We start from the raw sequence: 13,503 nt of genomic DNA, 5'->3' as shown, positions 1-13,503 counted from the left end.
TACCGTACTTCGTTCCAAAATCAAGTTTTAGAGTCGTACTCCAAAATTGTGATATGAGTGACATCATCTTAAGAAATTTAACACACTCATCAAATGTGAAATAGGAAAATGTTTTCTTGCTCTTACACATTTGAAATTGGTAAGTTGTGATGTCTTGGATAAGACAAAGACCAACTAATACCAAATTGTGTGTAGGTTTGTCTTGATAAAGACACACACTGACTCTTGAATATTTGTTTTGTCAAGAAATGTTCCTTGATAAGAGAATCTTATATGTCAAGAGGTCAGTGGGAGTCTAAAGATCTTGGAAAGTTTCAAGAACAAATCAAGAAGTAAACCTCTTAAACACTAGCACACGACTTGAGGATTGTAACCTATCGTGTTGACAAAATTTTATTTCTGTGCCAATCCAGTTGAGTGATTATGCATATGAGTTCTACAAGTTCTCAATTGAATGCATAAGGGAAAACACCTTGATCAATGAAAGTACATTGACTGGCATAGGTGAGCTGCTAAATAACTTGGAAGCAATGGTGGGACCCTTGATGGCAAGAAATTAAGAATGAACAAGTTTGTCCATAAGAGGTTGAATTTGTCACGAACATTATCTTACGATTATGGTTATGACAGATTCACATGGATAGGAACACATACACCATAAAATCTAAGTGTCATAAGGTTTCTCTCCTATATGGAAATGATTGTGAGGAAACGCTTTCACTAAGAGAGATTTTAAGGAGATAGCGATTATGTAAATTGCATTCTCAAATTCGATTATGATTACGGCATCCCTTTTCATAGTTCGAATTGTGAGATTTGACAATTAGTTTGAACAATCGAGACTTATTACTATAAGTTCTGGAATTGTTTAGACACACATGTGAGCTGTCTAAAGTAAGGTGTATGAGTTTGAGATGCTTAGATAAAAGCTTATCAAAGCATATCGTATTAGAAACAATGAACTTTGGAAGTCAATAAGTATTGTTTTCTAGAAGTTTAGCTGGTTTCTGAATACGTGTCAAAGCTAGTGGGAGCATAAATGTTATGCTGGTATGGATATAATCGTCATGTTAGTGGGAGCATGATCATTATTAAGTATTGCAAGTTGGCAATATTAATTGTAGAAAAACAAAAGTTTCACTTTGCAAAGTTGCAGGGGTTGAAAAGTTGTTTTTGCTATAATTAAGGGAGAGGATGTTATACTTCGTTTCCAATCTAAAAGCTTAGATCAAGAAATTTTAATTGAATTTAGTCAACGTAATATTTATTAAATGCATTCTCAAAGTTCGATTATGATTATAGCATCCCTCTTCATAGTTCGAATTTTGAGAACACGACATATAGAAATTTTATGACAATATTATAGCAAGAAACTGGTAAAGTATCACGTATCTCATTATGAATCGTATCCCATACACTTCGGATATAGGATCGATTGCATATGCTGTAATATTCGACCGTTCTAAAATTTTCCAGATGCCTAGGGCATTAAGAGGGAAAGAGGACTAGAATCGGATTTGACTGAATTAGTTAAACAACTGTCAAGGTTAATCTAAGGTTCGCCAAGGATTGGTCACTTGTGGAGAGTTAGAAGTATAGTCATGGATGGACCATATTGGCATTATTTTGAATAGATAAGATTCTATTTAAAATGAGTTGTCATATGGAAAATATGGAAATGTTTCCATATTGGGAGTTGGACGTTAAGAATCTATATGTCTAGATTAGAAACTTTTATGCAAGAAGAATGTTCAAAGGAATGTACCTTGAATGTGAGACTTCATGTCTATGGAATTGTCTTGTAACAATCTCCAATAGAGCATTTTGTAATTTCATTGGCCGAGTCTTGGTGACTTTTGTGCCGTGACATTACGAAAGGACCATTGCATAAAATGTTAAAATCTAACATATTCTATAAGTGGCAAGAATTTGGTATTCTCACACTTGTGGTAAGGATTGGGGATTATGAAATGAGTGTGATTGAAAATGTTATTCAATTATACTATTTCACAAAGTAAGGACCATAAGTAAGCATAGTGTGCATGCTAAGAGCATGGGACAATTGTCGTTATAATTCAAGTAAGAAGTTGATTACCAGAAACAACAAATAATGAGTAATCAATATGGTGATTAAATAAAAGTGTTTTATTTATACTCAAAAGTTTGGGGCCATATAAGATTAGTATTATTCTTGTGTTTCACTTTACATGTTTTGACTTCCTGAATAATAAGATTATTCGAACGTTCCACAGTCGCTCATACTTTGGGAGTAGGTATGAAAGAAGATTGTCATGAATTGGTTGTAGATTGTCTAAAGTGTATTAGACATAGCAAAGGTTTGCTGCAACGTTCATGAGTGCTTACGAATATGATTTGAGCGTTGGATTAAACCCATGCTCACTTGGATCGCTTCATGGATTTTATCACGAGTGATTGGTGAGACTATATTATCTTATATTATTGAAACTGAGATGTGTGAGTTGTATCTTGCGAGTCGGTTACACATTGATAATATGTAAACGCACCAGTAACTTGGTGTTATAAAACGTATTGTTGTGTGTGTGACATCTCCAATTTCACGGCCAGAAAAGACCGATTTCGTTTATGCTTTTAAAATAATTTCAGAGTAATCATTTGATTAAAAGTGTTGCGGAATTTGTTCCCAGAAAAACATGATAAAAATGTTATCAAATCATTTCTGAAGAAATGTATTTTATTCATTAAAACCATTGGGATGTCATTGTCAATACAAAAACATAAGCATAAACAAAACTTACATTCATTTACACTAGTGATCTACTTCTCTTTTAATCTCTCAGTGTAAGCAACTTCGTATCGATACCTGTGATACAATTAAACTGAGTGGGTCAGGCTTGGGAGCCTGATGAGCATATAGGGTTTTCAACCCACAATAAATAATAAACTTATTAAGTTCTCAATCAACAATAAATTTATTAATTTCATCAACCAAAATAACCTCAATTACCCATTCCCATTATCCTCACTTTACGTCCCTAAAACAACAATCACAAGGGACCTAGCCTAAGGATTTTCACTAGGGATGACAACATTGCTTTCCTCAGCAATTTATGTAAAACAAGACATCCTAACATAAAACAACCAACAAGGTGACAACATTGCTTTCTTCAGCAATTTATGTCAAATAAGACAACCAATAGGGTGACAACATTGCTTTCCTCTGCAATTTATGTCAAATAAAACGATCACCGGGGTGACAACATTGCTTTCCTTCAGCAATTTATGTCAAATAAAACAAACACCTGGGTGACAACATTGCTTTCCCTCAGCAATTTATGTCAAATAAAACAAACACCGGGGTGACAACATTGCTTTCCCTCAGCAATTTATGTCAAATAGGCACGAAGTCACATCGTCGCCAAGGTTTATACAACAGGCACTACGTCACATAGTCGCCAGGGTTTATACAATAGGCACTACGTCTCATAGTCGCCAAGGTTTATCTAATAGGCACTACGTCTCATAGTCGACAGGGTTTATACAAGAGGCACTACGTCTCATAGTCGCCAGGGTTTATCTAATAGGCACGAAGTCACATCGTCGCCAAGGTTTATACAACAGGCACTAAGTCCATAGCTGCCAACGTACTAAATACATAGCTACCAACTTACATCTATACTACTGTACTAAATTCATAGGCACGAAGTCACATCGTCGCCAAGGTTTATCTAATAGGCACGAAGTCACATCGTCGCCAAGGTATATACAACAGGCACTAAGTCCATAGCTGCCAACGTACTAAATACATAGCTACCAACGTACATCTATATTGTACTAAATTCATAGCTACCAACGTATATCTATACTGTACTTTTATCCCTCATTCTTTATCTACCCATGTTTTACCCAACATATTTGAAGATAAACTATTTATACATTTTAAATCATTTTAAACATGTATAAAACATTCATTCAACATCTATCTCAAATAAACAAACAACATATACACACATAGCACGTATTTTATATAAAATACTTCATATCTATATGTAAGATGAAAGTGAATATACACTCACTTGATTTAACGATAACCGGGCAGCACTTCGTTGCCTAAAACGATCGTTTCTAATAAAACCGGGAGTTTTATTGAGAAATCGGGCTCTGCGAGGGTCGGGCTTCGAAACCGAAAAAATAAATTTTCCGTGCTTCTCGGGCACTCCGGGGCGTATTCCGGGGGTTATAATCGATACCGGGGCTTCGGGGGACGTCGAGATAGCCAAAATATTGAAAAAGGGGCCAAAATTGCCAATTTCCTAAAAGTAGCCGGGCAATCTCGCAGGCCTTGTATTTATAAGCTAGGGTTCGGACCGAGGGGGGGTGCAGGTGGCAGCAGGTGGCTCGCATGCGAGGCTCCAGGTGGCTCGTGCGAGGCTCGGACACGCGACGACACGCGGCATCTTCGGATTGGACCAGCGAAGCTCGGATCGAAGAGTCACTGTACACGCGTCGGATGTGCGAGGGCCGAGACTTCGGTCGAATCCGGAAGCGACACGCCTCGCCAGCTGGCCTCGGGTGACTCAGCAATTCAGACACGTGGCTCGCATGACTCACCAGTTTTGGACACGTGGCACTCATTCAATGAAGGTGACGTGGCCGAAGCCACCTATGCGAAATTTCTCGGTTTTCGCGCCAAAACTTCTAAAATCCATAACTTTCACATAAGAGCTCCGTTTTTGACGTTCTTTATATGCACGCATAGGTAAAATTATGCTCTACATCTTTCGTTTAGACTTCGTTGGCTAATTTTGGCTTTAATTTTTATATTATTATTTTTAACAGACCGGGACAGGAAATCCGTTAAAAATTCATAACTTCTTCATCCGACGTCCGTTTTCGTCAGACTTGTTACCGTTGTACTACTAATGACGAGACCTTCGATTCTCATTTAGGTCGTGTCGGCTAAAAATCACTCGATCTAAAATTCGAGTTTTTAGCTGTCTACTGCTAAGCTGAAACTTCGAAAAATCATAACTTCCTCATACGAAGTCAGATTTGGGCGTTCTTTTTATCGAACTTCTCGGTTTAACGAATACTACGAGTTTTGTTTAGATTACTAAGGCTAAAAAGCAGTTTATCAAAAACTCACTTTTTACGACATTCGGCACCGTGCCGGTTTTGTCGCGAAACTTCGACAGGTCATAACTTCTTCGTTATAACTCGGATTTCGGCGTTCTTTATATTTTCGGAAACCTCGAGACATATACTACAACTTGGTTAAGATTAATCCTTCTAAATAATCTTCCATCAAAAAGTCATTTTTGATGTTTATCGTCTCTAAATTGACTAGCCCGGATCTACGGGCGTTACAATTATCTCCCCCTTAGGATGATTACGTCCCGGAATCATCAACGAAAATAAGACTTGTATAATGATTCCATACGTTATCTTTCCATCCTAAGTAATAACCATAATGCTCAGTCTTACACCTGCTCTTCGTACTAGGTTGGACTTTCCATCGTAACCTACAAGTTACAAAATGAATCCTTATTGAGGACTCCTTCTTCTTCTTAGGATAAGTACTTCCCCTTATCAATTGTAACAGATCGATGGGTCATGTTCTAATGACCTTCATCGGATGATGCAACGTCTAGACTCAAGTCTCTTTGAGTCAAATTCCAGAACGTCTTAATAGCCTCACATATTTAAGGACCCGTAGGGCACCAAAAACGTGGCTAACTGATTCCTTAGGGCTTCTAGACGGTTTTGGTGTCTTCTCTTTCCTCCTTCTTCATCCTTATTGCTTATGGTGTTTGTGACTCCATTAGAGGTGTGACACTTGTGACACTAAGCTTTCAGAATCCAATTGCAAGAAGGAATTGAGATTGTTATTGCTACATAACAATCAAGGTAAGATCTAAACCCTAATTCATATGTTATTTGATTATCACATGCTAGATCTAGGGTTTATGGCTTTGGATGATTATTGCATGTGCATTAGACAAACTAGATCCAAAGCTTTAGGGTTTACATGTACACCATAGGAATGTTGTAGTGCTCAAAAACCCATCAGCGTGGTCGGAGGAAGATGATGGAGGCTGATTAGCTGTGGAATCGATTTCTTCTATGTTCTCGTGTTTCTATGGATGCGATGTTTAGGGCATAATAGGAAGATTCGATTTTTTTCCAAGGTTTGTCCCCGTCCTTCACTCTTTCATAGGGGAACAAATCATCCAAGTTTCATGGATCGAGTCCAACATTTTAAAAGGTGTATCAAACATGTCAATTGAATATTTTAGACACAGACCAACTTTGGACCCAATTAGAAGGCAAATCAAACACACCCTAACATGTACAAAAAACAAATAACAAAATTAGACCAATGACTAATGTTAAGTTGTTGAGATGATTCATCATTTGTCTATATATTTGCTAGGCACACCAAGTATTAGTATATTTCATTTAAATTCGTGTAACCTAAGTGTAATAAAGCATTCGCCAGAAATCATGAAAATCTCTCTCTCTCTCTCTCTCTCTCTCATATTTGTACATAGATGCAACCGATCACTCTATAAACCACATAAATACCATGTTCGTATTTTTGTTAGCATTATAACTCTGATTGTGAAATCATTATGTTATTTGTAGATGTTATCCTAATAAGATTTTGGGCTTTATTTTGTATTGGGTTTTATGTTGGCCCATTAGCTAGAAAACCCTAATTTCCTAGTCTATATATTATGTATTTTCCTTTCATTGTATCTTGTACTTCTCATTTGATAATAATATGAAACCCTAGTCGTTCTATGTCTTCTTAGTTTACATGGTATTAGAGATCAGTTGATCATTTGTATTTTCATTTTTAGGGGCGAGTTGTAGCAGGCACCACTTTGTACAACAAGAGTATGTGGGGGATTGTTATAGGTGACAAGAAGAAACCAACAGATGAGAAGGTTGTGAATTATGCAACCTTACTCGATTCTTGGGAGACTGGTAACTCCAAGATCACTACTTGGATTAATAATTATGTTATCCAGTCTATTGGCACTCAGTTGGCGAAGTATGAAAAAACAAAGGAGGTTTGGGATCACTTGGCTAGGCTGTATACTCAGTCTAATTTTGCAAAGCAGCATATGTTAGAGTTTGATATTTGAGCACTCTAATAGAACAATCTCAGTGTTCAAGAATTTTATGTAGCTATGTCTAATTTGTGGGACCAGTTGGCTCTTACATAACCTGATGCGCTGATGGCTTTTAAGCCTTATATTGATTGAAGGGAAGAGCAACTTTTGGTTCAGTTCTTGATGGCATTACGTTTAAATTTTGAAGGCTTGCATGGATAAATCTTGCATCGCACACCTCTTCCCACTGTTGGTTCGCTTGTTCATGAGTTAATTGCTGAAGAAACTCATATCAAGTCCCATGCTGACAAAGGTCCCAAGACAGCCACTCCTGCTGTCTTTGCTATTTCACAACGACCTCAGTCTTCAAACCAGAATCGTCCCAAATTTGCATTTGATGAGTGTGCTTTCTGTAAGAAGAAGAACCATTGGAAGGAAAATTGTCCTTTTCTAATAAGCAATGGAAATCAGCAACAACAACAAATGAGATCACCTGCACAGTCTCAGCCTTCACAGCATAACAAGTGTTTTGGATAGTCTCAGTCACGTCCCTCGTTTCCATCGTTTAGGCCACCACAGTACGTTGTTGTTTCACTTTCAGTTGAGAATGAGACAAATTTTACACCACCATCAACCTTGGATCCCCAGATTGTTGAGCAGTTCAAACAGCTCATTATTGCCAATCCAACTATCATGTCAGCTTCCATGTCTCATTTTGGTCTATCTTCATCCAACACTTTAGCTATTCCTTTATCCTCGTGGATATTGGATTTTGGTGCATCTCATCACTTGTCACCACATTTGTCATCTTTTGCTTCGTTATCACATGTATACCTATCTCTGTTATGTCAACGAGTGCTACACCTATGTCAGTAGATGGTTTTGGTTCTATTGTCACTCCTTATATATCTTTAACATATGTCTATTACATTTCCACACTTGCTTTGAATTATGCTTCGGTCAGTCAGTTGTGTAAGTTTAGTTGTTGGGTCTTCTTTTCTATTTCATTCTGTTGTGCACAGGACATTCGGTCTCGGAGGGTGATTGGGATAGGCGGTAGACTTGGGGAACTTTATGTTTTGGAGCAGCTACATGTTGCTGATGTTGTTGCATCTAGTGTCGATTGTCGTCTTTTTGTTTAAACCCTTCGTCGTCTGTTTTTTATCTTTGGCATTCTCGTTTGGGACATGTGTCAGTGTCTCATTTACAGTTTTTGGTTTCCAATGGTGTGTTAGGTTCTTTGAAAACTAATGATATTTTTTATTGTTGTGGTTCTAAACTGGGAAATTTTTTTGCTTTACCGTTTAATAAAATTATCACTCGTTCTGTTGCTCCCTTTGATATTGTGCATTCTCATGTATAGGGTCTATCTCCAATCACCTTTAAATCGGGAGCTAACTATTATGTTTCATTCATTGATGATTATACTCGTTATATGTGGGTTTATTTTATGAAGAACATGTATGACTTTTTCACCATATATAGTGACTTCAGAGCTCTTGTCAAAACTTATCACTCTGATGTCATAAAAATTTTTCGGTGTGATTTTGGAAGGGAATTTACATCCAATGATTTTAAACAGTTATTGGCATCTTATGGCATTGTGCATCAGACATCTTGTATAAACATCCCTAAACAGAATGGTCTTGCAGAAAGAAAACATCGACATATCATAGAAACTACAAGATCCTTGCTACTTTTCTGTTTAAGTTCCTAATATATTTTGGGGAGAAGTTGTTCATACCGCCACTTACGTTATTAATCGCATTCCTATTGCACACACTTCAGGGAAGTCTCCTTATGAAATGTTGTTTGGGAAACTTCCAGATTATTCTTCATTACTAGTGTTTGGGTGTACCTGTTTTGTCTTGAAGCCTCATGTAGAGGGAGATAAGTTTTCTTCAAAATCAGACCTTTGTGTATTTACGAGATATGGTATTGGTCAGAAAGTTTATCGGTGTTATGATCCATCAAATCAAAAACCGTATGTCTCTCGCAATGTCACATTTTTGGAGCACATTCCGTTCTATAAAATTCTTGTTCAGTTACATGATGCAACCCGAGAGGAGCTTCATACTATTGATGCGTTTGACATTGACATTGGTGATCCACCACCTGTTGTTGATCCACCACTTTTCACTGATCCTCTGCCTACAAATCATTAGGATCCCCCACCATCGAGGCCTTATCGTAATATCAAGTCAACAAAGCTTCCTGACTTTGTTTATTCCTCTTACTCACCAGTGTTTGCCTCCTTTATTGATAATGTACATCATCTCTCTGAGCCAACATCCTACAAATAGGCTATTTTTGATCCCCTTTGGCAGACCGCTATGGTTGAGGAACTTGCAACTCTTTATCAGACTCATACATGGGATATGGTTCCGCTTCCGCCTGGAAAGCACACAATTGGTTGTCGTTGGGTATATAAAACCAAAACAAAGTTTGATGGATCCGTTAAGCATTATAAATCTAGACTTGTTGCGAAAGGGTATACGCAAAAGTATGGTATGGATTATGATGAGACTTTTGCTCTTATTGCAAAAATAATGACTGTTCTCACCTTGATTGAGTTTCTTCCATTCGAAATGGAAGATTTATCAGATGGATGTCAATAACGTGTTCTTAAATGGTGATCCTCATGAGGAAGTCTACATGTCTCCCCCTGGTATTGCTCACCAACCAGGTGACGTTTGCCAATTTCAAAAACCGCTATATGGCCTCAAACAAGCCCCTCGTGTTTGGTTTGAGAAATTTTCTACGGTGATTACTTCACTTGGTTTTCAACCAAGTAACCATGACTCATCTCTATTTGTTCGATGTACGAGTGCATGTCGGATTATTCTTTCTGTATATGTGGATGACATGATTATTACTAGTGATGATCATGATGGAATAGAGTCTTTAAAGCGTGATTTAGCTCACCTTTTTGCTATGAAAGACTTGGGTTTGCTACGTTATTTCTTGGGGATTGAAGTTGCTCAGTATTCAAAGGGTTCTCTTTTATCTCAAATGAAGTATATTTCAGATTTGTTTGAACACGCACGACTCACAAATAATCGAAGATTTGATACGCCTATAGAGATTAATGGAAAGTATTCTCCAACTAATGGTGTCCCCTTGTCATATCCAAGCATTTATCGTATCATTGTAGGGAGTTTGGTTTACCTAACTGTCACTAAACCGGATATTACTCATGCAGTTCATGTGGTTAGCCAGTTTGTCACTGTCCTTTCTACTTTTCATTGGGGAGTTGTTCTTTGTATTTTGAGATATCTTCGTGATACTCAGTTCCGCACCCTTGTGTTTCCATCTACATCCTCTCTTGAGCTGCGTGCCTATAGTGATGCTAATTGGGATAATGATATTTATGATCATAAGTCTACTACTGGGTATTATGTTTTTCTTGGAGATTCATTGATATCATGGAAGAGTAAGAAACAAGATATTGTCTCTTGATCTTCTATAGAATTTGAGTATCGAGCCATGGCTATCGCCACTTGTGAGATTGTTTGGTTGAGATGGCTTCTTACAGATATGAGCTTTCACGTCTCTGAGCCTACCCTTTTTTATTGTGACAATGAGAGTGCGATAATGGTTGCCAAGAATTCAGTGTTTCATGAGCGCACAAAACATATTGAGATTGATTGTCATTTCACCCGACATCAACTCCAGAAAGGCACTATCTCCCTTCCTTATGTTCCTTCCACTTTGCAGATTGTTGATATTCTTACGAAGCCATTGACTGCTCCTCGATTTTATTTTCTGTTTGATAAACTCTTAATGCTTATTGTTGTTGCATTATGAGTTTGAGGGGGATATAGCCTAATAAGATTTTAGGCTTTATTTTGTATTGAGTTTTATGTTGGCCCATTAGCTAGCAAACCTTAATTAGTTAGTCTATATATATTATGTCTTTTCCTTTTATTGTATGTTGTACTTCTCATTTGATAATAATACGAAACTCTAGTCATTCTGTGTCTTGTTAGTTTACAGTCGAATTGCTTAATCCCTTACAACTAAAACTAAAAATGAGGAAAAACACATACAATATTTTTTTCTAGAAAATACGTAACTTATATATAAGACAACGAGAAAACTACAATTTTTTTCTAGAAAACAGTTAACTTATATGACAACGACAAACCTTACTATTATTATACAAAGGAGAAAATACGAAATGGTCCACATGATACCAATAAATCACAAGTATTTCTACTCCGATTATTTTACACCTCCCATCACCGATAACAAAACAGAAAACCAGAGGGATGAAACAAAGAAAAACAAAAAAAGTTCAAGGGAGCAAAGTGTAAATACTAGATACGAAGAAACGTGGTCTCCTAGTCGCCCTTCAACAAGTGACCATACCCTATCCTCATCTCTTCATTAAACACATTCTCCTACACACATCTCTTTCCCTTGCAACAAAACTAACATTAAAACAACACAATTTTTCAAGAAGAAATTAAAACACTTCTTCAACTTTTATTTTGAAGAGAAGAGAGCTAGGAAATCGATCATTAATACAAATGGCTCAAGCAATGTTGTTGACATCTAACACCATACTTTCCGGCCAACCATTGCTTCAATCACTTAAACCTAAGCCTTTCTCCTACCACTTACTCCCACGCAACCTTCCAAACTTGTCTCCGGCCACAAAGTTTACAAGCCCGGTTGCCCTCTTTAAATCCAAGGCAAAAGCTCCTGTCAAGAAGGTTGGTTTTAGTTTTATGCATGTTGTACTATTGTAAAACTTATTTATTAGTTTTGAAACTTCAATTATGGTATAATGCCACAAATTTTTAAAATAGAGTGGTTAAGGTTAGGTTGTATTATTACACATCCAACTAGTTGTCATGCTCATGTTAACGACATGAATAATGCATATAATTCCAATCTATATTTTTTATTTTTATGTTTTGTTGTCCGACTTTCGTTTCCCCTTTTTTGATGATTTTTTTAAAAATGTTTAGGCCGTAGTCTCAAAGCCAAAGGTCGAAGATGGTATTTTTGGCACATCAGGAGGCATTGGATTCACAAAGCAAAATGAGCTCTTTGTTGGCCGAGTCGCTATGATTGGTTTTGCTGTAAGTATACTCTCCATAACCTTTTCTTTGAAGACAAAAAACATCTATTCGGAACACTTATTCAAATATAATAGTATTTTTGACTTTATAATACAAAGGGATAGCATGCTTTTCACACGATGTGTAACTTCTTTTTGTTTTTACACTAATTCACGTGTCCTTGATAGTTTTTTGGTTGGTAAACATATGAGAAATAAGTTTCAATCATTTAAACAAGTCAAATAACTGTCAACATATACTAGAATAATATTTTGTACGAGTTTTGTAATTTGTAGGCATCTTTATTGGGAGAAGGAATAACCGGAAAGGGAATCCTACAACAACTTAATTTGGAAACCGGAATTCCAATTTATGAAGCTGAGCCACTTCTTCTCTTCTTCATCCTCTTCACTCTCCTTGGAGCCATCGGAGCTCTAGGTGACCGTGGTCGGTTTGTTGATGAGCCCACCACCGGACTTGACAAGGCCGTCATTCCTCCCGGAAAAGGAGTCCGAGGAGCATTGGGTCTTAAAGAAGGAGGTATATTCACATATTTTAGTAAATTGATATCGTGTTTCATATTCAACAACTATCACAATGGTCATACAACTGTTACCTAGGACAAGGCAATAGTTATTTACTCTTATTTAAAACCATCTTTGTGGTTTTCTGACTTTATACTTGATGAAATAGGTCCTCTATTCGGGTTCACAAAGGCGAACGAGCTCTTTGTAGGAAGATTGGCACAATTAGGTATTGCTTTCTCATTGATAGGAGAAATTATCACAGGAAAGGGAGCTCTAGCACAACTAAACATTGAGACTGGAATCCCGATAAGTGACATTGAACCACTTGTGTTGTTTAATGTTGCATTCTTCTTCATTGCTGCCTTGAATCCTGGAACTGGTAAATTCGTCACTGATGAGGAAGAAGATTAGATGAAAATGAATTTGGGGTTTTGTAGATTTTGATGTATTTATTTGTATTTTTGTGTGACGTATGACTATAATATTAGTTTCCATTAAACATTGTTAAATAGCAATGGATCGATGTTTGATGTTTGATGTGTGATTAAAAAACCCCGTTTAATAAAAGACAAAAGATAGAGAAATAGTGTTAATTTGGATTCGTCGCATCATATGACCATATTGCTTCCATTTTAGTATTCGCAAGAGTGTTAAAAGGATCACTAACTAAAACGATTACCATATATACGGGCGATGTGGGGAGAATTTTTTTATATTTACACGAGGTAAGAGATAATTTAAAGCAATGTTTTAAAACCCGGGTCGATCCGGCCGGTTCAACCGGTTGGACCGTGACCCGGAGTAGAAGGT

General features: G+C 37.0%; 1 protein-coding gene across 1 annotated transcript; it reads left to right on the top strand.

Moving 5' to 3' along the window:
• The first annotated feature begins 11,506 nt into the window (after positions 1–11,506).
• Positions 11,507–13,227, top strand: NPQ4 (Chlorophyll A-B binding family protein). Its single transcript, XM_079055178.1, has 4 exons — positions 11,507–11,815; positions 12,074–12,187; positions 12,463–12,706; positions 12,860–13,227. The coding sequence occupies exons 1-4, from the start codon at positions 11,630–11,632 to the stop codon at positions 13,102–13,104; spliced, it is 789 nt and encodes a 262-aa protein (XP_078911304.1). The 5' UTR covers positions 11,507–11,629; the 3' UTR covers positions 13,105–13,227.
• The last annotated feature ends 276 nt before the right edge of the window (positions 13,228–13,503 follow it).

This window comes from Lactuca virosa, chromosome 6 (assembly GCF_052849685.1).
Source record: "Lactuca virosa cultivar CGN04683 chromosome 6, Lactuca_virosa_CGN04683_v6, whole genome shotgun sequence".
In the NCBI taxonomy this organism is placed as follows: domain Eukaryota; kingdom Viridiplantae; phylum Streptophyta; class Magnoliopsida; order Asterales; family Asteraceae; genus Lactuca; species Lactuca virosa.
This window is presented reverse-complemented; position numbering and strand designations above follow the sequence as displayed.

What these genes read in the sequence shown, in the direction of transcription:
- NPQ4 (XM_079055178.1), top strand. Translation starts at nt 11,630, where the DNA reads ATGGCTCAAGCAATGTTGTTGACATCTAACACCATACTTTCCGGCCAA. An exon ending in CAAAAGCTCCTGTCAAGAAG is followed by an intron (nt 11,816 to 12,073) that starts GTTGGTTTTAGT and finishes AAAAATGTTTAG; the next exon opens with GCCGTAGTCTCAAAGCCAAA. An exon ending in TCGCTATGATTGGTTTTGCT is followed by an intron (nt 12,188 to 12,462) that starts GTAAGTATACTC and finishes TGTAATTTGTAG; the next exon opens with GCATCTTTATTGGGAGAAGG.